We start from the raw sequence: 26,266 nt of genomic DNA, 5'->3' as shown, positions 1-26,266 counted from the left end.
TTTACACACTTTTACACTATAATACAGCAAATATAAAGCAAAATATCCGAAAATGGGGGGCACATGCCCCCCTTGCCCCCCACCCCCCCCCACCCCACTTCCTACGCCAGTGATTAGTGACAGCTGCTAATATTTAACGATTGATTAACAACTACCTGGAATTATAAAACATTTTAAAGCTGTGTGGCAATCTCTGAAACTTGCATTACAAATCTCAGTGTGATATTGAACAAAATGTTCGCTGTTAGTGCGTGTTCTCAGGAATAGTGGAGGTGCACTTTATAGTCAGGGCCATACCCTGATCAAAATAAACAAATGAAACACTATACTGACTAAACCCTGAGATGTGTATGCTATTTTCTAGAGTAAAGAAAAAACAGTGCCCGTCCCCCCAGAGGGTACGGCCCTGATAGTTGTATTCCCTCCCTAAAAAAAACCCACACACTGCCTTTGCTCCTGAAACATCATGCTTTCAGTCTGTATGCACATGTGTAAAATAAAATAAACATCTTTGAGAAACCGTTGTATGTGAAAAACATTTCCCAGCAAATTCAACAAGCATGAGCTGTAAAAACTTAATTGTGTCGAACATTTCCAGGAACCCGATCCTACCTAGAAAATGGGGTCAACCTTTAAAAAAAAAAAATAATAATAATAATAATTCAGTGAATTTTTAACTTTTAACTCTCTTTTTTGTGTTTTTGTTTAATAATATGTAGGCAAAAAGAGTACACACATAACATTTTTATCTGAACCTGTAGAGGTGAATGTAGCAAAACACAAAACAAACAAAAACCAAAATAAACCCCACAACCCCATATGTACCTACATATGTAACTTTGTTTCTGCATGATTCTGGAAACACATTATTATTATTTTCTTCTTCTTCTTTTTTTTCCACACCTGATGGAAAAATAGCAAGCTTCTGTTTTAATCATCCTCATACCTGGCCTCTGCACTTAAAAAACTTTGTTACCTTTTCTTCCACATGTGGGATACTGTTGCTGCCATGGCTGTATGAATATAATTGTATCCAGAAAACTAAGTAGCTGCAGGGGTGAGATTAAAGATGGTGCAATCGCCATGGGCAACAGCAGAAGTCTTCGCAACAATTTAATTACTTCAGCATTCAGACAGTAACTGTTGTCTAGTTTTAGAAGCAAGCCAAGTGTCTTTGTTTTATTATAAATATCATGATGTTCGTTGAAAACACCCAAAAATCTTTACAAGTTTTGTTATAAATGTCCCATTGTTTACAAGAAAATCAAGCTCAGTATCTCAAAGTGTGGTATCTGTATTGATGTGGAGTGGGAAGAAATGAAATGAACCTTTTGTTTAAAGACATTTCGGCACATTTTAAAACTATGACTATTTGATGTCGAACATTTAGTTAATTGTTACTTGAGAGAGAGAGAGAGAGAGAGAGAGAGAGAGAGAGAGAGAGAGAGAGAGAGAGAGAGAGAGAGAGAGAGAGAGAGAGAGAGAGAGAGAGAGAGAGAGAGAGAGAGAGAGAGAGAGAGAGAGAGAGAGAGAGAGAGAGAGAGAGACAGAGAGACAGAGAGACAGACAGACAGACAGACAGACAGAAAGGGATATTTAATATGCACTTTCCTATAGACACAATAGTACATACCACGTCCTTTGATGTACAAGTCATGAGGTACTGGTTGGGACAAGAAAAAATACCAGAATTCATAGAAGGTAGTCGATCCTGCAAACCATTGCACCTCAGGAAAATACTGTACCAGACAGTATAACCTTCAGTCCCACATTACTGACATTCATTATCATATTTCAGGTTTGTATTTTGTACAGACAGTGTAACAGTCCCACATTCCTGACATTCAGTATCATATTTCACATTTGTATTTTATACAGACAGTGTAACAGTCCCACATTCCTGACATTCAGTATCATATTGGAGGTTTGTATTTTATACAGACAGTGTAACAATCCCACATTACTGACATTCAGTATCATATTGGAGGTTTGTATTTTATACAGACAGTATAACAATCACACATTACTGACATTCAGTATCATATTGGAGGTTTGTATTTTATGCAGACAGTATAACAATCACACATTACTGACATTCAGTATCATATTGGAGGTTTGTATTTTATACAGACAGTGTAACAATCGCACATTACTGACATTCAGTATCATATTGGAGGTTTGTCTTTTATACAGACAGTATAACAATCACACATTACTGACATTCAGTATCATATTTCAGGTTTGTATTTTATACAAACAGTATAGCAATCACACATTACTGACATTCAGTATCATATTTCACGTTTGTATTTTATACAGACAGTATAACAATCCCACATTACTGACATTCAGTATCATATTTCACGTGTGTATTTTATACAGACAGTGTAACAATCACACATTACTGACATTCAGTATCATATTGGAGGTTTGTATTTTATACAGACAGTATAACAATCACACATTACTGACATTCAGTATCATATTGGAGGTTTGTATTTTATACAGACAGTATAACAATCCCACATTACTGACATTCAGTATCATATTGGAGGTTTGTATTTTATACAGACAGTGTAACAATAACACATTACTGACATTCAGTATCATATTGGAGGTTTGTATTTTATACAGACAGTGTAACAATCACACATTACTGACATTCAGTATCATATTGGAGGTTTGTATTTTATACAGACAGTATAACAATCCCACATTACTGACATTCAGTAGGATATAGGAGGTTTGTATTTTATACAGACATCACTACAGTGAATTAAATTTGGTCCACAATACAAAGTATACTGTCATTACTCTTTCCCTCAATATATTATAAGATTCCTTATCGAAATGTGTTCACCAATGCAAGACTATAATAGTATTACAGTTATTCTCTATGTTATAATACAAGCATTACCATTATTTTATATCTAATATTATGTGTACACTGTTTCCCTCTAGGGGCCATTTGGTCCCTGCACCGACCCTGTGAATTTCACAGTGTAGCTAACAGTAGGTTTTTAAAAACAAATCTAGTATCTGGTGATAAACACAGTTGTGGAGTGTTATTAAATAAACAGAATAGGATCAGTTTTATATACACCTTCTCTGTGTACCTGTGTGAAACGTAAGTCAAGGACAGTGGTGAGAATGGAGTGTGTATGAATATATACATACATAAATAAATCTCATTTTACAGTGTAACTAACTACCTTTTTAAAAACCAAATCTAGTATCTGGTGATAAACACAGGAGTGGAGTGTTATTAAATAAACAGAATAGGATCTGTTTTATATACAAGTTCTCTGTGTACCTGTGTGAAGTGTTGTGGGTCAAGGACATTGGTCAGAATAGAGTGTGTATGAATATATAAATACATAAATAAATCTCGCCACGGTTGAGTGCTTCTTTTAATGTTTACTGTAATTCGAGTCTCTGCTACACACCCTGCCTCTGTTCCTTCTCTTCCTGCTTAACTCGAAACCTGTGTTAAGTTAAAGTTAAAGTTAGTTTCTTTACTTTAATGACACCACTAGAGCACACTTCTTTTTTACTTAATTAACAGCTATTGGATGTCATAAATTTTGACATTCTGATATAGTCTTAATTAGAGAGGAAACCCACTACATTTTTTTCCATTAGTAGCAAGGTATCTTTTATATGCACCATCTCACAGACATGATATAGCACACATAGTATATACCAGTCATAGTGCACTGGTTGTGATAACCCCCCCCCCCCCCCCCCCCCCCCCCCCCCCGAGATTAGGTCCATGCACTGAGGTGATTCCATCCTTGGGCAAGTGCTCTACTATCTGAGCTAGTTCCTGTTAAAGAAAGAAAAAAAGAAATGTTTTAATTAACGACGCACTCAACACATTTTATTTATGATTATATGGCATCGGACATATGGATAAGGACCACACAGATATTGATAGAGGAAACCCGCTGTCACCACTTCATGGGCTACTCTTTTCGATTAGCAGCAAGGGTTGGGAGATGAGGGTAGTGATGCAAAATATGAAAGGTGAACAGGGAGGGAGCATTGTAATATGTATAAATCAAAGACCTTTTTCATACATACAAGTACTTCACAGATGACCTTTGGGATCGATCCCTGTCAGTGGTCCCATTGGGCTATTTCTCGTTCCAGCCAGTGCACCATGACTGGTATATCAAAGGCTGAGGTATGTGATATCCTGTCTATGGGATGGTGCATATGACAGATTCCTTCCTACTAATGGAATCATTTTGCAGGTCTCCTCTCTAAAACTGTAAAAATTACCAAAATGTTCGACATCCAATAGCCGATGATTAATAAATCAATGTGCTCTAGTGGTATTGTTAAACAAAACAAACTTTCACTTACACAGATGGCCTCTTTATGTGGTTGAATTATACAGGTTTGATAGGATAGATAGTAACACTCTCATTTGACCATTTCATACATATATCCAACTGTCTAATGTAGTGGAATGTTTTTAGAATCCTAATTATTTCTGTATGTATCCCCTCAAAACAAAAGAGGTATAATATTTATGTTTTATAAATATTTATTCGCAATACATTATTGTTGTTTTGCAGTTAACACAAAACACAACACCATGTGCTTGTTCACCTTGCCATACATACCGGTACATTCATTTCGTGTCTTATGGGTTGTTTTAAAACTATACTTTATGTTCAGGCTGTGTGTGTGTGGTGGTGGGGGGGGGGGGTGTGGGGGTGTGTGTGTGTTAATGTTTGCAGGAGGTTCATATGCAACTAATTAAATGAAAAATATTTAAGAGTGCTTATTCATTCATTAAAATAAGGAAAACAAAATTGTTGTCCTGAGCAGGGGGTGGGTCTGACCCCTCAATCCCCCCTTTGGATTCATTCCCACCCCTACCCCCCCCCCCAAAAAAAATTTATAAAAAAATAAAAAATTGTTTATATAGTTTAAAAAAAAATCCTATCAACAATTAATTGTGTCATGTAACATGTTGAATCGAGTCTTTGGGGGTTGACACTGTCGTAGCTGGTGCTGAGTTGTGGGTGGGGAGTGGGTGTGGATGAATACTGCAGGTGGTGTTGCGCGCGGTAAACAAGATGTCATGAGCAGTGCACACTGTCCACATTGCTCTGTCACCTGGACGACTACGCGGCTGGTCAAGGCTAGGACGTGTATTGATTTTCATTGTCTCAACTCCGATCATGCACAGGCAGCCCCGGTAGATACATGTGTGAAGCCACTTCACTGGTCAGTAGATTACGTTCATGTCTTCGCAGTGCTGCTGCTGTTGTCGGTGTTGTAGGGAAAGACATCACATCACAGTAGTTGTCAGCATCATTGACATCATCAGTATGTTTGAAATACTTGACGTTTCTGCGAAACTGGTCATCGCAGTCTTGGGTTTATAGGTAATACAGTGTATAAGTATGAGTGTCGTTTGTGGGGGAAAAAGATTGAAAGTTAATTTTTAGAAGATAAGAAATGAATCTACTCTTATTATGCAATTAATAGCATAAAGTATATAACTTTAGTAGTAAGAGTACATATATGTCTTTACATGGAACATTTTGTTCAGTATCGCGCCGAGATTCGCTACTCAAGTTTCAGAGATCACTACACAAGTTTAAACATTAAACAGTAGTTGCTAATCAGTTTTCAGTTGACTAAAAATTTAAATAATCAAAATTTTGAAAACAAAATGTTCCCTGCTATAGATAAAATAAGTTTTTACAACATAAATTTTGAAGTAGGATATATAAAGATAAAAATGTTTGTTTTTAATCAAACAGAAAGTAAATTGTTTATACAATTTTTTTGGGGGAAAACAATTTGAAATTTTATTATATTTGAACTTGTATGCTCATATTATTTTCCGTTCTGTATATTTTTATAGAATTTGTGTTGTTTATGGTATCAGTATAACTTTATTTAAAAGTTATTCATGAATTAGAATATCTATGTATGATATGATATATGCCTGGTTATTCAATTTTTGATAATAATTGTTATGTTTTTGATGATTGTTTTTCACTTTTTCGATATTTAATATTTCGTTTTTTGCAGTTTTATTATTTAATAATTTTATTGTATTCAGTTTTTGATTGTTGCTATTCAGTTTTCAATAGTTGTTATTCAGTTTTTGATAGTTGTTATTCAGTTTTCAATATTCAGTTTTTGATAGTTATTATTCAATTTTCGATAGTTGTTATTCAGTTTTCAATAGTTGTTATTCAGTTTTCGAAATTGTTATTCAGTTTTCAATAGTTGTTATTCAGTTTTCAATAGTTGTTATTCAGTTTTAGAAGTTGTTATTCAGTTTTCAATAGTTGTTATTCAGTTTTCGAAGTTGTTATTCAGTTTTCGAAGTTGTTATTCAGTTTTTAATAGTTGTTATTCAGTTTTCAATAGTTATTATTCAGTTTTCCAAGTTGTTATTCAGTTTTCAATGCTAATATTTTATGGGATCGGATTTGACCGTGCCTTTTTTCATTGGATGATATGCCATTTGTGACCTGGTCATCATCTACAAGCAGCCAGTTGTATGTCTTTAAAATGTTATCACACATATATATGTTAACAGTATTTGTTATCAAAAATAACAAATGATGATCTCACCAATGGGTGTGTAAGAAACCTACATGTATTTACATCATTTTGAGAGAAAATATGGTTTTGCTGCAACATTATGTAGCATACATGTATATCATACAAGGGACAGTTCTAACATCCTTTTTAATAGACTAAGATCATGTTTTATGGAAACTTTGTTGTATTGTTGAGTTTTAATATATTTAACAGCAATATACCTTCACTGCTGACTCTGGAAGTTGGCATATTGTGTTTTGAAAATGGACTCTTCAAATATTCTTTTCCTTTATTAATCCCCTACCAGTCCAACCAGAGGGGACTATAGGTTTCATCTCTGTCCTTCTGTCTGTCTGTCCGTCCATCTGTCTGCCCCACATATAGTTTTCCAAATGTTTTTTTCACAATGCCTTGAGATATTGAGCTGAAATTATGTGTATAGGTTTACCATGTAATGTTACGTATCAAGTATGATGTTTATGGTGATTATCCTTTTTTCACTGAGTTATGGCCCATAAACTTAGGAGATATGAAAATTAGTTTTTTTGCATGGTTTTTCACAATGCCTTGAGATATAAAACTGAAATGTATATAGCTGTATCATGAACTATTACAGATCAGGTTTGACTTTCATAGCAATTTACCCATTTTTCACAGAGTTTTTATGGCCATTGAATTTTGGAAATAAGACTATCAGAATGCTTGTTTAAAGAGACAGCATGTTAACAAACACGATATAATGGTGGAGACTACATTCTATCGCATGTTCGTGGGTGAAATGAAGCACTTCTCCCTCTCTTTCCTCCAAGTAGCGACAGGAAAATGCATTATGATTAAGATAAATAAACTATTCTTATTTACGACTTCCTTAATGATGATCCAGCTGTAAATACAGTTGGGAGAAACCAACATGGCGCTAACTGTAAACAAATAGTTTCAATCAATACCAGAGATGACAAATGACTCTGGTACATATAGTAACATCAGCAGACAACAGCGGTAAATAGATACTGCACACCAATTATAGGTAATATGATGATAAATGTAGATATTATGAACTTTGGTCATCTTCTTTTTCTGTCTTGCCTTCACGAAGTGAAAAGGTGAGATATAGATATTACTTTTCCAACAGTGGCGGTTGTTTATTGGAGACGGGGTCAACTTTTGCGTTTTAAGTTTTAATGTTAAATTTCATTTTTAGATTCTCACAAACTGTAAGTTGCTAGGTCAGTTAAACTTAGTTGCACCTATGTATTTTTATAATAGTGTACCAGTTTTTTTTTTATTGTAGGTAAAACATTAAAAGTTAAAGTGTGTTTTGTTTAATGATTTATTAATAATTGGCTATTTTTAACCTATAGTTTTAGAGGAAATTCACTATATTTTTCCATTAGCGAGGGACCTCAAAGAGGACTGCACTTACGATGATCTGTGATATATACCAGTTATTAGACACTGGTTGGGATGGGGAAAACCCACTGAGGTGGTTCGATGATGTGAACGCCTCAGGTGAGCACACTGCATACTGATCGAGCTAGGTATACGTGCACCAACTGCAGTTCATTAACCCCAGCATCATGATCAATGTGGTACACCATGAACCAGTCAGTCTTTCAAACATGTCACACATGTGACAGTCACTTGTTAAAAAGAAGGCAGGTTGTACAGGCAAACATTTCACTCCCTACAATGTGATGTCCAAACAGTACCAGTAAGTATGCCAGTATTATTATCTATAGCAATTTGTCAAGATTGGATAACATGGGATAGATGTGTAACATCACCCTAGCAATTTTTATGGTTATTAGATGGCACGAGAAAACTGCAATACTTTTAATTTTAAAGGTATTTTATAATATATGATACGTGGCTCGGTGGTCATCCGTCAATCCACCGTCAATTAGATGATATCACCTCTTGAAGGAAAAAATGGAAACAGGTGATCTCCTAAATATGTGATATTCAAAATAATCTGATCAGTGGTCCATTTTAACCAGTTAATCAAATACAGGTTATGTTATGAAACAGTGAGGACTGTTTCAACAGTACATAGTTTGAAGCAGGCAACAGAGTTCAGTGTTCACCAGGAAAGTCAAACTGTGATTACTCCTGCTCCCTTCCACACTTAATTTAGAAAGGCGCTCCTGTCCCTTAAAAGCATGCAGGTAGCCTATGTATGTAGTCTCCGGATGGTGCTAAAGCTTCACTCACACTCGCAAGAAGTAACCGGTAATGTGCACACGATATTTAGCAGAACGAAGATATTAGGAAACATCGTTGTATTGATCACAAGCTTTTCGGGCCTGTATGAGGGAGCTCGGTTCGTCTATGGCTGTCCTGCAAATTGATCACCTTGCAATAAAAAAATTAATAAATTTCATTTGAAACTTCATGTGATTGCTCACCTGGCAGCATTTAAGGAGAGTGATCTTCAGCTTACCTTGATTTTGCTCATGGCGAACATTTAAATTAAAAAAAAATCTTAAGTTCCACAAAACACAACATACATGTAATCGATCGTTGGTCAATCATTGATCGGTTGGTGCAACATGACGATTGATCACAGAGTTTATCCAATTCTTGAGACTGATATCAAAGCGTGTTTACAGTAGATGTACACACAAGGGCCACAAGATTATTGACCTAGTCTGTACATGAAGCAGATCAATGGATCTGAAGACAGGTAGCATACACACAGTTGCTGCTATAAATCATTGACAGCTACTTATTATTGAAGGCCTCAAGCTCAGTTGGGATACCTATTTATACTACCGTACTGTATTTGTGTAGTTGTACAATTAACAGTTAAACCCCCCCCCAAAAAAAAAAAAACCCCACAACAAACACCCCCCTCAAAAAAAAAAAAAAAAAAAAAAAAAAAACAACCCAAAAGAAGAAGTCTGGTTTGAAACAAGTACATTGTATGTGTTAGGTGGGAAAATAACAGAAGGTATTTATAGGACAGTGAGTGCAGTCTAATCAGAATGAAACATCATTAACAGACCATTATTAAGAGAAATAATTATGACATACGTGTACACGTGATAGCACTTGTATTGTAAGACTCACCACTCCGTGAGATAATTAGTGTATGTTGCAGTCTGCAAGAAAACCCCCCCAAACAATATAGGCTTTAGTTCAACAATGAGCTTTATTCATTGATATTTCCAGCATTGAAATGTGTTTTTGTTTTTTAATGGTTAGTGGCCTGCGTATTGTAAATCATTAATCAGCCCATCGATGACTGGTTTCAGTCTGTCAAGATAATAGAATTCTTGTGGTGACAAGCCTGCAGCAGGTGATCATCAAAGTACATCAGATGAAATATAGGCTGAAACGTGCAAAGTACGTTTAAGGAGACAGTTGAAGAATCCATGTGGATAAAAGCTTGCCAACAGCTGAGGATAGGTGCTGGAAATTGGTTTAACAAAACATAAAGATCAAATCCCATATAATGTTTCAAGCTGTCTTAAAATGTCTTGATATGATTTAGTTTTTCTTTTTTACAATTTATGTGGTTCATTTATAGATGTTAGTAGGGCTTCTAGAATGTTTATAAAATCCACTAGCCATGGGATCAGTGATTTTAAAAATCCACTAGCCATGGGATCAGTGATTTTAAAAATCCACTAGCCATGGGATCAGTGATTTTAAAAATCCACTAGCCATGGGATCAGTGATTTTAAAAATCCACTAGCCATGGGATCAGTGATTTTAAAAATCCACTAGCCATGGGATCAGTGATTTTAAAAATCCACTAGCCATGGGATCAGTGATTTTAAAAATCCACTAGCCATGGGATCAGTGATTTTAAAAATCCACTAGCCATGGGATCAGTGATTTTAAAAATTTACTAGCCACAATTAAAAATCCACTAGCCATGGGATCAGTGATTTTAAACATTTACTAGCCACAATTAAAAATCCACTAGCCATGGGATCAGTGATTTTAAAAATTTACTAGCCACAATTAAAAATTCACTAGCCCTACTTTACCTTTTTTACTAAATAATAGTAAAAATGGGATATATTTTTGGATATTGGAGAGATATAGCTTAAAAACACTAACATTGGGGTGGGCTTGGGGGGCAGGACAAAAAAAAATCACTAGCCGTTGGGCAATAGTAGTTATTTACTAGCCCAACGTTGAATATCACTAGCCATGGGAGTGGGGCTACCTTAATCTAGAAACCATGTGTTGGAGACAATATTTTATGTGTTACACTGTTTGAGGCATGGTGCAGCATCATGCTAAAACAAGCTAGGGAAAGCACGAAACGTACACATTCACACATTTATTAATAATAAATAAAGTCAATTCTCTTTCTTTATATTTTGGTCACAAGCATTTATCTAAATTACAAATATGTAGCAATCCAATGCATATGTAATTTGGTAATAGCCTACGGCCAAAATGTAAATAGTGTTTACTTCATGAATAAACGACATACTGTTAATTATATAAGCTTCAAAGATGCCGCCTCATCTGATATGCAATATTCAAACATAATAGAGTTTTAATATAAAACATTTTTTTAAACTACTTTGATATAAAATACCATTATTGTTGTCATTTAAACAAAACCAAACAAAAAAGGCAACCCCCCCCCCCCCCACAAAAACAACCCCCCAAAATCCCCCTAACAACCCCACACAAAAAACCCAAAACAACCCACATACATGTATGTCACTAAACAGCAGAGAATTGTTCTGCTTCTGAGTTTGAAAGTAGTACAATTACAGCTAAATGATGTTGCAGGAAGGACAACTAATAAGAACAAAGGAATGTAGATATTTTCTAAATGATTATTAATTCTAACCAGTGCTTCACAATTGGTGTTAAAAGGTCTTGGTATATGTACTGTTCAATTGGTGTCAAAGTGCATATAAAAGATCTCTTGCTTACATGTAATTAATTAAAAAGAACAGCCTATATATTGCATTGCAGCATGTTTCCTTTCTAATTATCTATGTGGTCCTTATAGCCACATGCCCAACACCTTGTAACGATAATTAAAATGTGTGAGTGGATAAAACACTTTTTTTCTTCTTTTAAAAAAAAAATTATTAGGAAGTAATAAAAAAAAGAACATTAGTGAAAAATGTGGCTTAGTTTTATCGCAGTCTAGATAATTTAGAAAAATGTGCACAAGATAGTAGAGTTAAAGTGTACATATATATCCTGCATTCTTAAGGTAGATAGGAACTGGTTTAACATGCTTACACATCCATTTCTCGAGGTTACAGTGACCCTATTTTTAACTGCTATCTTAATTAGGCAGTACTTGTGTGTGTGTGTTTTCTGCTGGATCGCTTGATCACAATGTGCTTGATCACAATGTGCGGACTGGCCTGGCTAGCCGCTGTGTAATTCCGCTGTGTAATTCCTTAGAAGATACGAAAACTCCTCTGTGCCTCACAACCTCTACTTGACCCTGCTGGTCAGCAGTTTGTGCATTATTAATCATGTCTGAAATGTGTGAGTGTCATAATACGGCTCTGTTGAACTGTTTCCCTGAGTCGGACCTCAGGTGTAAATGTATCTGCCAAGTGAGGTCAACCGTGATGGGGCTCAGATGGGTCACAGTTCACCGAATCCTCACTTGACATCAGCAGGGTATTGTTGGCTCTGTGGCTGGTGCATGAGGTCATTTGGGAACCCATGTACTGTTTGTTGGTCATCTGGGAACATGTGTACTGTAGAAAGATATTGGTCATCTAAGGAAAATATGTATTATTTAAGATATTTGTTATCTTGGAATGTGTTCTGCTAAAAGATATTGGCCATCTCTAAAAATATGTATTATTTAAGATATTTGTTATCTTGGAATGTGTTCTGTAGAAAGATAGATATTGGCCATCTCTAAATATATGTATTATTTAAGATATTTGTTATCTTGGAATGTGTTCTGTAGAAAGATAGATATTGGCCATCTCTAAAAATATGTATTATTTAAGATATTTGTTATCTTGGAATGTGTTCTGCTAAAAGACATTGGCCATCTCTAAAAATATGTATTATTTAAGATATTTGTTATCTTGGAATGTGTTCTGCTAAAAGATATTGGCCATCTAGAAAAATATGTATTATTTAAAATATTTGTTATCTTGGAATGTATACTATAAAAAATATATTTGCGATCTTCGAATGTGTTCTGTACAAATATATTTGTTATCTTGGAATGTGTTCTGTTAAAAGCTATTGGTCATCCAGGAAAAGGTGTTTTTTTAAAGATATTAGTTACCTTGGAATGTGTACTGTAAACAGATATTGGTAATGTGGGAATGTGTACTGTAAAATGATACTGGCCGTCTATAAAAATATGTACTGTATGATATTGGTCATTTAAGATTCTATGAATGTATTGGTCATCTGTGAACTTGTGTACCCTCTAAAGATATTGGTGATCTGGACAAATATGTACCGTTTAAGATATTAGTCATTTGCAGCATTTCAAAAATCTTGGAAATTAATGGATATATTTTTATATTTAAATAGATTATAATAAGAAAACAGCTGTTTAAAATTTGTTCTAGTGCATGAAATACAGTGTCCCATTTCAATTTTAAAACATTTCTAACCCATAATCACGCAGTAAGGACACTTGTGATCTGGTTTGTTTTTATTAGGTATCCTCAAATTATCTTCTGGCAATCAATAGCCCGATTTGAGACCATGTGTGCTTTCCACAGACATTGATCCTGAATATGTAAACTTGAGTACTGTCTAAAGATATAAGTCATCTAGCAACATGTGTACTCATTAAAGACACTGGTTTTCTGGGATCATGTATATGCTGTCTAAAGACACTGGTCATTTTAAAAGTTTTGTACTGTGTAAAAATATATATTGGTCATATAGAAACATGTATGTTATTTAAAGACATTGGTCATTTAGGAACACATGTGCTGTCTAGATATTGGTCATTTGGGAATGTGTGTTACTGTTTACAATTTAAAGGTATCTTGGAAATTGTGTACTTTCTAAAGATATTGATTATTTTGAAACTTGTATATTTTCTAAAGATAATGTTAATTAAAAAAACAAACTAACTTGTTTATGGTATAAAGGTATTGGTCATATTGAAACTTGTAGTATACTTTCTAAACACATTGGTCATATTGAAACTTGTATACTTTCTAAACATATTGATCATTTTGAAACTTGGGTCCTGTCTAAATATATTGGAAATTTAAAAACATGTTTATGATATAAATGTATTGGTCATGTGGAAACTTGTGCACTGTCTAAAATACTGGTTATGACTAATATTAGAGAACACGTGAACTGAGTGAAGATATTGATCATTTGAGACCATGTGAACTATCTAAAGATATTGTTAATTGGAGAACATGTTTACTGTTTGAAGATATTATGTGTACCATGTAAAGATATTATTCCTTTTGAAACTTGTGTACTGTCAATGGTATTGATCATTTGGAAACATGTTGAAACCAGGGTGAAGAACACACATGTTGCAATCAAGGTGAAGATACAGGTTGCAATCAGGAAGTAAGGGGTGTTAAAAGTACACAGATTGCAATTAGGTTTGAGAACTCAAAACCACGTGCTCAACTTTAGACATTTTATAATGAAGGGATGACCTTCATTCATATCTTTTTTAACCTCCCATTCAATTGGAGTATTTTTTTATTTGTGGTATCTTGAACATGGTTATTGAAAAGGCTACGGTAATTGCAGTGTGCTGTGGAGAACTCTGTGCCTCCTGAATGCGACACTGTATCATGTTATCAGGAAGTGCTGATCTGACTTCTGCATCTCATGGTTCACCGACTCTCCACACTGCCAACCTGTCCTTGTAAACCCGTCTGCTTTGTAAACCTCTTCATTTACCTTGCAAAGACAGGTGTAATTGCCGCAGGTACAGGTCTGACAGGGACTTTAACAATATTCATCATCTCAAGTTTCCTAGTATTAAACAAAAGCACAGTGTAAAGAACTATGCAAAAACACAAATATCACAGATAGATACAGACTTTTACTCAAAATTTATTTGTGCTGTATTGGCCATTCTCAAAGAGAATGTTACACCCCTGCACCATGGTGAGGTTACAGCACGCGCAGGGGTGTCTGGAACAGTTACAAATAGAAGATTCCTTGCTGTTTACTGGAAGTTGACATCTTATATCCACTGAATAAACAAAGTACTGGGGTGCCTTTTTTTTTAATCTAGTGAACTAATTTGTATAATTATTTTGTCATTTAATATGTGGAAATTTCTTTATTTAGTGAACTAATTTGTTTATTTAGTAATAGAATATGATTACATTAATTAAAACAGTTTTAACTTGGTAAACTAATGTGGTGAATTTATTTTTGTTATTATTATTATTATTTATTTTTGTTGTCTTTGCAGATTTGTTTCTGAAGTATGACTTGGTAGAGATGGTTTGTTCTGGTCTGGTGTGTGCGACTGGCTAGTTGGTGTTATGATGACTTTCCACACGGCCAGCTCTCACCTCAAACGATATGCATGGCCAGCCACTGGAGGCCTTCCTTAACGCTGGCTGCACCAGTCCAGCCAAGGGAAAAGGTTTGTACCTCACTTTACACATAGTTCTCCTATGTCTATTATAGTTACTTCCCTTTGCCACAATGTTTGTGTATCACACTTTCACAAAGAGTTCACTTATGTTTAATAGAGTTACTTCCCTTTTGCACAGTGTTTGTCTACCTCACTTTCACACTACACTTTCACAAAGTGTTCCCTTGTCAGGGGCGTGCACAGGCGCGAAGCCCGTGGCAGGGGGTCTGGGGGGATATGAATTTTTTTTTCGCCTTGAGCAGGGGGGGTTTCGCCCCCCCCCCCCCCCCCCGCGCACGCGCCTGCTTGTGTTTAATACTGTTACTTCCATTTGCTACAATGTTTGTATATCTCACTGTCACAAAGAGTTCACTTGTTTTTAATATAGTTACTTCCCTTTTGTACAACATTTGTGCACCTCACTTTCACAAAGAGTTCACCTGTGTTCAATATATTCCTTCCCTTTGCCATGTTGTTTTAAATCTTCATTTACTTCACAAAAGCAAAATGATATTTAAAAGAAAAGACCATGGCCATCAAAAACATTTGTTTAACACCACCACTAGAGCACATTGATTTATTATTCATCAGCTGTTGGATGTGAACTATTTGGTAATTTTAACATAGTCTTAGAGGGAAAACCTGCTACATTTTTTCATTAGTATAGCAGCAGAACTTTTATATGCATAATCCAACCAACAAGATAGCACATACCAGGGCTGTATAGTTTCTAAGATACATCTATGAGCCACTATGTTGGGAATGTTTACCAGTACTTCATACACTTTTACTCTATTTTGGTACTTGCCTTTGTTACCATACTGTATAGACAATCTAATTTGTTTTTATGCTCTTTTGCTATATTTTATTACTTCCTTTTGTTAACATATTACATATAATCATAATTTATTTTAATTTGCTCAAAACAATAGACTATATTGTTCGATGAGTTTTGTCACTTTGCTGCTAATTGAAGATTGTAAGAGTTATTTCCCTTTATCACACTTGATGATACATGGTTATTCTATTTAAAATAATCATCTTGACTAAATTAACTTGCGCAAAGTTAAATTCCTGTTTTGTAGTTTCATAATGCTTTCCCCCAAAAATCTGACTGGACACTAGTATCACCTCTGTTGGATTAAATGAACATATCTACTGCAAGGCACCCAAAATGATAGGGAACTAACTCAGTTCCAGTAATACTCTCTTGTTTTATCTACCGTATATCTTCGCCTGTAAGTCGATCTCGGCTATAAGTCGAGTCCCTAATTTCAAGCCCTGAAAACGTATTTTTTTATTGACCCGTTTATAAGTCGACCCATGAAAAACAACTTATAAATATTGAAGTATTTCTTATTTTCAGCACATAAGAACAATAATATACAATATTTGAACAAAAGAAAATTATTTTACAAACTTCAGTTTTCACGTTTTGTACATCGCAATCAAACTACATAGCATCAAAACGAAACATTCCCTTAGTAGATAGTGAAAGCTGTTTGACTGTCACCGTATAGCACTGTACAGCATGGTTTTGTGCACAGACAACAACTTTATTTATAAACACTGACAACAGATCACTACGATAAAACTGAAAGTATCAGTTAATCACATGTTTTGCCGCCATATTAATACATGTAAGGAGGACAACTCTGGAAAGTACACTGGTTTTGTACCAAATGATGTATGTCCCTATTGCTCTAGTGAACTGTAGAGATCAGTCTAATCTGTTTTAAGGGAAAGCTCAGTAATATTCATGAAGTTAATCACTGACAAAACATTGTTTGAACAACCATTAATGCCAGTGACCAGATTTCAAAATAAACTCGGGCAACAGGTAGTTAGTACTGTTTACATTTTTGCTATTAGTGATGACTGTTATTTTAACTAAGTGGACTGTTCTCTTGGCATGTGAAAGATCGCACGCCTTTTTGCATAACCGAAACCGTTCTAATGCCAAAAAAAAGGTTATACAAAATAAATGTGTCAAATTAACATATTTGAGTATAAATACAGGGCATACTTCAACAATAAAACTTGTAAAATAATCCCCAAAACGGTAATATTTTTGGGTGAATTTTTTTTACCCTCTTATAAGTCGACCCCCCGAGTTATAAAATAATTTTTGGGTGAAAAAAAATCGACTTATAGGCGAAGATATACGGTACATAAGTCCCATCTTAGTAAATATACCCTGCTTCATGTTTATTGTCAGCATTGCAAATGCCTTAAATACCTTCTGTTTCATGTCTCTCTCATCATCCCATTTGACACCCAATGGCCAATGTATTTTTCTTGCCTGCCTACTTGATTGATTGATTGATTGATTGATTGATTGATTGATTGATTGATTGATTTCATTCATTTCATTTATATGCACAATCCCACAGACAGGATAGCACATACCAGGGCTGTATATTTTTTAAGTTACATCTATGTCCCTCTGTTTCACATCAACCCTGAGCCAGTAAATCCCTCTGTTTCCTGTCACATCAACCCTGGATCAGTAAAACCCCTATGTTTCCTGTCATATCAACCCTGAGCCAGTAAAAACCCTCTGTTTCCTGTCACATCAACCGTGAGCCAGTAAAAGCCCTCTGTTTCCTGTCACATCAACCCTGAGCCAGTAAAAGCCCTCTGTTTTCTGTCATATCAACCCTGAGCCAGTAAAAGCCCTCTGTTTTCTGTCATATCAACCCTGAGCCAGTAAAAGCCCTCTGTTTTCTGTCACATCAACCCTGAGCCAGTAAAAGCCCTCTGTTTCGTGATTCATCAACTCTGTGCCTGTGCAAAATCAAAAACATTTCATATCTCATGAAACCTGTTCCATTAAAACCCCCACAAAACCTGTTTTCTGGCTGATTCATCAAGCCTGTGCCAGTTAAAACTGTGTTGTAAGAAACTTATCCATGCATATTAAATATAATCCCCCTGCTCGTGAAGAAAGTTTGCCGCCAAGGTAGATTTGTGGCCTCGGTTCAAGATGGATCTACTTCTGAAACCCGACCTGTATATCGGGATTTACTCTATTATCAAAGAAATGTTAACATATTAAAGTTCATCAGCTTACATTTCACACTGCATATTTCAAATTGTGTAACAAATAATGGGCAAAATACTATAACATGCCTTCAAGAAAAAAGTAAAGTAAATTTTGTTTTGTTTAACAACACCACTAGAGCACATTGATCAATTAATCATCGGCTATTGGATGTCAAACGTTTGTTAATTCTGACAGATAGTCATCAGAGGAAACCTGTTACATTTTTCCTAATGCAGAAAGGGATCTTTTATATGCATTTTCCCAAAGAGAGAACCGGCCTCGGTGGCGTAGTGGTTAGGCCATCGGTCTACAGGCTATAGGTACTGAGTTCGGATCCCAGTCGAGGCTTGGGATTTTTAATCCAGATACTGACTCCAAACCCTGAGTGAGTGCTCCGCAAGGTTCAATGGGTAGGTGTAAACCACTTGCACCGACCAGTGATCTATAACTGGTTCAACAAAGGCCATGGTTTGTGCTATCCTGCCTGTGGGAAGTGCAAATAAAAGATCCCTTGCTGCTAATCGGAAGAGTAGCCCATGTAGTGGCGACAGCGGGTTTCCTCTCAAAATCTGTGTGGTCCTTAACCATATGTCTGACGCCATATAACCGTAAATAAAATGTGTTGAGTGCGTCGTTAAAATAAAACATTTCTTTCTTTCTTTCCCAAAGAGAGGAAAGCACATACCACAGCCTTTGACCAGTTATGATGCATTGGTTGGAATGAGAAAAAATGCATTCAAGAGAAAAGCTTAATATTATAATGTACTTTGTGGTGTTTGATATATGCATATATATATATATCCAGGCAGTTATTACGTAAAGAACATATTATGTTGTTACAGGCAAATAGTCTTCGCTAGCAAAGGCAAGTATAATCACTTCCACTCCCATCCACACTTGCCTGGAACGTGTTAGGACTTGGAGGGCTGCAAATTGATCACCTTGCCAAAAATATTTTAACAAATTTTATTTGAAATTTCATGTGATTGCTCACCTGATATTATTTAAGGAGAGTGATCTTTAGCTCGCCTTGATTTTGCTCATGGCAATGACTGAGCAAACATTCTTGTGGGGTTTTTTTTAAATATTTTTTTTTTTATCTTACATTTCATGAAATGAAGCTTAGCTTTCATCTTTGATGTATCTTGTGTTTACAAGTTGAACAGTATTGAGTGGTACAGGTATAACTGCCTGAGGCTCTGTGCGATATCCAGTACGAATGTATATAACTGGATGCATATTGCGTGACTGTTTGTCACATACATGTAGTAGCTTCTTCTGGCCGTGTTACTGTGACCTAGCTCCATTCTAAGCTTGTAAAATAAAACCAATTCAGCCACTGCGGAAATTACACTGTGTTCTACATTCATGATAGCTCTTTAAATCATTGGACAATAATTTTATATGGTAATTAATCTTAGTTTATCTGTCGTTCCCTGTGTCAGTCTGACTGAATGGCTGGCTGGATGGCAGACTAGTTGCATGCCTGACTAACTGACCGACTTACTGACAGACTGACTGACTGGCTGATTTACTAATGGACTAACTGGCTGTCTTGCTGGCTGGCTGATTAGTTGAGTGGCTGATTCACTGGCTGGTTGACTTACTGACTTGCTAGCTGGCTGGTTGATTTGCTGGCTGGTTTACTGACTTGCTGACTGACTGGCTGGCTGACTGACTGGCTGACTGGATGGTTAGCTGACTGGCTGGCTGGCTGGTTTACTGACTGACTGACTGGCCAACCCCTGCAATTAAGAAAATGTTCATGGCAAAAAACATGCCTCTGAAATTTTTTTTGTAATATAGTCCACATCAAAAAAAGTGCTGTGGAGAATGAAAATCTCCACGGCAATCTTCACAGCATTACTGATTGCCGTGGGCAATTGCAGGGGTTGCTGGCTGGTTAGCTGACTGACTGACTGGCTGACTGATTAGCTGGCTTACTGCCTGGCTGGTTCGTTTACTGATTAGCTGGATGACTGGCTGGCTAGTTGGCTAGTTGGCTGGCTGGCTGGCTAGTTGGCTAGCTGGCTGGCTGGCTGGCTGGCTGGCTGGCTAGTTGGCTAGCTGGCTGGCTGGCTGACTGACTATCTGAATAGCTGGCTTACTGCCTGGCTAACTGACTGGCTGGCTATGTATTTTTAGTGTATTCAGTATTTATAGATTGCATCTTTCATACATACCGGCCTCTGTGGCGTCGTGGTTTGGCCATCGGTCTACAGGCTGGTAGGTACTGGGTTCGGATCGCAGTCGAGGCATGGGATTTTTAATCCAGATACCGACTCCAAACCCTGAGTGAGTGCTCCGCAAGGCTCAATGAGTAGGTGTAAACCACTTGCACCGACCAGTGATCCATAACTGGTTCAACAAAGGCCATGGTTTGTGCTATCCTGCCTGTGGGAAGCGCAAATAAAAGATCCCTTGCTGCCTGTCATAAAAGAGTAGCCTATGTGGCGACAGCGGGTTTCCTCTAAAAAACAGTGTCAGAATGACCATATGTCTGACATCCAATAGCTGATGATAAGATAAAAAATCAATGTGCTCTAGTGGCGTCGTTAAATAAAACAAACTTTACTTTACTTTACTTTCATACATAGTATGTTAGAGTGTAGCAACTATTTTAAATACAGTTTAACAGCTAATTCTATTACAGTACTAAACCAGGGCTAGCTCTGTCACTTGCCAAATTTACCAATTACTAATTTTAAACAACTGGTAAATTTTATTTTAATTTGGCAAAATAATTTCATGTAATGATTGATATTTTTGCAGAAAATAATGGTGGGTTTCAGCAAGTTTTAAAATTTAATGTGACGCAATTATGAAACACCCAGAGCTAGCCCTGTATACTATAACAATTAAAAAAACTAATTAAATCAATATTATACCATGACAAATTAGAATTAGAATTTATAAGAACAAATTCTATTTTTGGTACCTTCAATCTAAACCCTATTATATATGTTCTGTTGTAATAGCTTGGATGCTAGATGGGAAATAGATTCTTTTAAGAGTTTTCTTTCATATACAACATGTTGCACTTGAAAAACCATTCTGAGCCATCCTTTAACAATATCTGTTGGATGTTGGGAGTATAGCGTGATAGATACCACTAGAGATTGTTTAATGGAGGAATGTGCATCATCATCATTATCATCATGTTCATCTGTTTGATCATTAGTCCTCTTGAAGAGTGAAAGAGAGCTGGCTGTGATCAGGGATTATGTCAGAGCACTTAGGAAGACGTTTTCTGTGTATTCGAGACCTGTCTGCACGGTGCCGGCTCAAGCTGTTTGTATCATCCTAAATCAGTTATTTCCCTGATTGAACGAAGCAGTACTTCCTGCTAGAGCATATGTTTCAGTTAATATACTCTTCAAAAAAAGAAACTTGACATTGATTTTCAAAGTTTAAATAAAAAATCATGGTAGACATGATACAAGCAACCAAAAATCAAGACACCATGGGAAGGGGATTACTCTGTACATGTCCAAAACAGTATTTCTGGGAATCCACCTGATACATGTACACAGGCATATGTGTGATATAGGGGTGGGCAAAATGTCAGTATCAGTTATGACCACCACGAGCCTTGATGACAGCTTGACAACGGCAACATATGGAAGCAATCAAACATTGCACAACACCTTAAATGTGGAATGTTCTGCACTTATGCTGCAGGGCCCCGTTCTACGAAGCGATCTTAGACCTAAGATCTCCGTAACTGCACAGATAACATATTATGTTCTTAATGTGATCTTAGCGCTAAGATCGCTTTGTGGAATGGGGCCCAGTGCCGTAAGAAGTTGCGGAAGTGTCTGGGGTGGTGGATTCCTCCGGCGCACACGCTGATCCAGTGTATCCCATAGATGTTCTGTTGGGTTTAAATCTGGCAAACGGGCAGGCCAAGTTAATGTCTGGATGTTATGGCACTGCAGAAACTATTGACTAACACATGCAACATGTGGTCTGGCATTGTCTTGCTGAAACATTCCACCATTGATGTTCATGTGTGGAATGACGTGATGCTGCAGGATCTCATCTTGATATCTGATGCCTGTCAGTGCACTTGCCACATGCACAAGAGCCATCCTACCACTATGATGGATTCTGCCCACACCATGACACTGCCACCACCAAAAACGGTTGACTTGTTGCGCGCAGTTTGGAGCATAACGTTCCCCTCGACGTTTATAGACACATGTGCGTCCATCAGCATGTGACAGGAGAAAACGAGACTCATTTGAGAACAAAACAGTCCTCCACCTGGCACCACTGCAGATGCTCCGCTAAGTCGTGGGGTCAAAACGTTATGTCGCACTGGTCTTCTAGAGCAAATTCCTGCCTTCTTCAGACGATTACGAACTGTCTGGTCAAACATTTTGCATAGTCCAGGGATTTGTGTCACTGTGGTTGTTGCTGTTGTGGTTCGACTTCGAAGCTGACATACCAGGATGTATTGATCTTGAGTGGTGGTGGTGACTCTGTGACGACCTGTCCTTGGCCTGTCATTAACACTTTGAGTGGTGTTGTACCGTGCCCATAAAGCAAAGATGGTCTGTCGGGAGATGCCAAAGTGCCTTGCCACAGCTTGTTGAGTTGCCCTTGCTTGCAATCTCCCAATGGCATTGCATTGAGCTGACATCAATCTTGGCATTATTGCATTACATACAGTGTATGCCCCACCAGTGGAGGATTTGGCATGCAAAGTTACAGAACTTCATGATGCATGTGCTTCTCTGAGGATTGCGCTTTTGCATTTCAGTACAAACATCGACTATGGCTACGTTTATGCAAATTGAACATGTTTTATAGTGTTTTTGCATCACCATTCGCTCACTTACTTGATTTTCTTTACGATGTCTTTGATCCTGTAAAAATAATCCGATAGCATTATTTTTACCAATGTCAAGTTTCTTTTTTTGAAGAGTATGCATAGGTGCTTTTTAATGGCCTCTGTTGAACTATTTGGCAGTGATGGTCTTTGAGAAGTTTTAACATTCTTTTCTTGTAAAGTGTCACTAATGTGGAGATGAATGTGTAAACAGAAAGTGATACACTCAAGTGATAAGAGTGCCAGGCAAGTAACTGGGTTCAGCAGTGCTCAAAGGTAACAGTAAAACAGTCTTCACCATCTACTAAAGGACATGTGTTCCGTTTTGATGTCATGTGGTTTGATTAGAAATGGAATATTGTAATTACTGTACAAAGCAGAAGTTTGCAAAATAATTTTCTTAGGTTCAAATATTGAATGTATGAGCAATTTATGATTCTCATTTACTGAAGAAGGAAAAAAAACTAGAATATTTATAGGTCATTTTTCATGGGTCCACTTGTAAACGGGTCAATAGAAAAATTATGTTTTCAAGGTTTGAAATTAGGATCTTTATTTACAGCTGAGATCGACTTACATATATATATATGGTTTATTGGCTACAATTACATATTAAATGCATATTTTTATTTAAATTATTACTGTCCATATAATACAGTGTGTTTACCACTGAATGTAGTGATATTTGTAGAAGCCAAAACTGGGTTTTTCTTCCCAGTTAATAATTTTGTTGTTACGATTTTAAATTTGTTTTATTATGAAGCTAAATTAAGTTTGAGCTACTACAAATGTTAGCAAGACCAGAAACACATTGGATAAATATATTTATTACCCCAGCAGGCACTCATAACGGGGAAAATAAAAATCATAATTTCTCACTTATTAGACGATTTGACGCCAACAAACCAATCACCTTGTCAGTACTAAATATGACGTCATCACCATTTGGCAAAGCACACACAATGACATCACATAGTTTAAAGCGTTTGCATTTACGTCTTTCTGGTTTGAGTGTTAAACTTGTAATAAAATGGTAGTTTAATGCAATTCATTATAGAATTTTTATTTTTTTTACAGAATATATAGAACTTTGGGTTTTGAAAATTATCTGTGAACCGTGAATAAAATACAAAGTTAAAGAAATACTCAAAACAGTAAAGTAGTTTACGTCGTTTTTATATACATGGATGTGTAGCTGATGTAGGCTACCGGTATATCAAAAATAAAGGCTTTTTCTTAAAACCCCAAATAGCTGGGGTAATAAATAGAATAACAAACTCGGTACAAGTTATTATCAAATATATGTCCCTCGTGAAATAATTTTCATTTAAATAAATGTCACTCACTAAAGCTTGTGACAAGTGAACAGTATTTTACTCGAGACATAAATTTGATAATAACTTGTAACTCGTTTATTATCCTCTATACAAACACCAATATTCTAACTGAGAACATACATTTAATATGTAGCTATTTATTTGTTTATTTAATGACGCACTCAACACATTTTATTTATGGTTATATGGCTAATATGTAGCTGTAGTCATTGACATGGCTTTTTTCATTGGAAACATCTTACAATTGCAAGAAACACAAGGCAGTCTCTTTATGTTTAAACAGTTTACCTTTGCTTGCATGTACAATAAACACTCGTCATAACCCAGAACCCATAAACCTACAGGTGTTGCCACAAACAGAGTGCAGTGATTCATCTAATAGTCCTTGAGAATGTCTTGTTCCTGCTATTTGGGATGTGATGTAGCCCAGTGGTAAAGCATTTGCCTAACGTATGATCGGTTTATGATCGATCCCTGTCAGTGGGCCCGTTGGGGTATTTGTCGTCTCAGCCAGTGCACCACAACTGGTATATCAAAGGACATGCTAAGTGCTATCCTGTCTGTGGGATGGTTCATATAGAATATCTCTTGCTACTAATGAAAAAATGTAGCATGTCTTCTTTGATTGTACATCAAAATTACCAAATGTATGACATCCAATAGTCTATGATTAATAAATCAGTGTGCGCTAGTGGTGTCATTAAACAAAATTAACTTTATACATTAAAATTACCAAATGTTAGACATCCAATAAATAGCCTATGATTAATAATCAATGTGCTTTAGTGGTGTTGTTAAACAAAACACACTTTAACTTTTAACTTGTTACTGGTACTTCGACCAGGATATATTAAAAATGTGATAGGGAGGTTTTATTATGAACAATTCCTAGTCTTGCTTTTTGGTGTCCAATGAAAGTTGAAACATCCCATTGATTTTCTGCAGTTCCTTAATTTTGAAAAATCGAATTCATGAAAAAGATGTACTGATGGCATTTCAGTCACGCCAGATTTTCAAGACGTGGCATTTTCAGTAATTCACAATTGGTTTTTGTACAGCATGTTTTGCAATTGGAATTAAGTTTGACAGAAAATGAATTTGTGATGTCAATAACAACTTTGCATGTGTGTGTGGGTTTTTTAACACTTGTACAGTGAAACGTGGGTTTACAGACATCTATATTTGTTGTTCCAGCCAGTGCACCACGACTGGTATATCAAAAACTGTGGTATGTGCTATCCTATGCATATGAAAGATCCCTTGCTGCTAATGGAAAAATGTAGTGGGTTTCCTTTCAAAGACTATATGTAAAAATTACTAAATATTTGACATCCAATAGCTGATTATTAATAAATCAATATGCTCTAGTGGTGTTAAACAAAAACCCCAAACAAACCCCAAAACCCCACTATACTTGTTGTTACAAATGTGTTGTGTTATATTTAACAAGTACACATGGGTTAACAGATGTCTTGTAGTTACAAGTGTGTGATACATGTATGTTATCTATAACAAGTACACATGGGTTAACAGATGTCTTGTAGTTACAAGTGTGTGATACATGTATGTTACCTATAACAAGTACACATGGGTTAACAGATGTCTTGTAGTTACAAGTGTGTGATACATGTATGTTATCTATATCAAGTACACATGGGTCAACAGATGTCTGTAGTTACAAGTGTGTGATACATGTATGTTATCTATAACAAGTACACATGGGTCAACAGATGTCTGTAGTTACAAGTGTGTGATACATGTATGTTATCTATAACAAGTACACATGGGTTAACAGATGTCTTGTAGTTACAAGTGTGTTATGTGTTATCTATAACAAGTACACATGGGTTAACAGATGTCTTGTAGTTACAAGTGTGTTATGTGTTATCTATAACAAGTACACATGGGTCACCAGATGTCTAGTT

General features: G+C 36.2%; 1 protein-coding gene across 2 annotated transcripts in view; it reads left to right on the top strand.

The window, feature by feature from the left end:
• The window catches only part of LOC121380533 (ecdysone receptor-like), a 112,851-nt gene that overhangs the window by 60,472 nt on the left and 26,113 nt on the right, over positions 1-26,266 (top strand). For both annotated transcript variants that reach the window (XM_041509378.1, XM_041509379.1), the window contains exon 3: positions 14,957-15,133. In XM_041509378.1, the coding sequence (XP_041365312.1) occupies positions 15,070-15,133 (64 nt within the window). In that variant the 5' untranslated portion in view covers positions 14,957-15,069. The remainder of the gene's footprint in view (positions 1-14,956; positions 15,134-26,266) is intronic.

The sequence above is a fragment of the Gigantopelta aegis genome, chromosome 9 (assembly GCF_016097555.1).
Source record: "Gigantopelta aegis isolate Gae_Host chromosome 9, Gae_host_genome, whole genome shotgun sequence".
In the NCBI taxonomy this organism is placed as follows: domain Eukaryota; kingdom Metazoa; phylum Mollusca; class Gastropoda; order Neomphalida; family Peltospiridae; genus Gigantopelta; species Gigantopelta aegis.
This window is presented reverse-complemented; position numbering and strand designations above follow the sequence as displayed.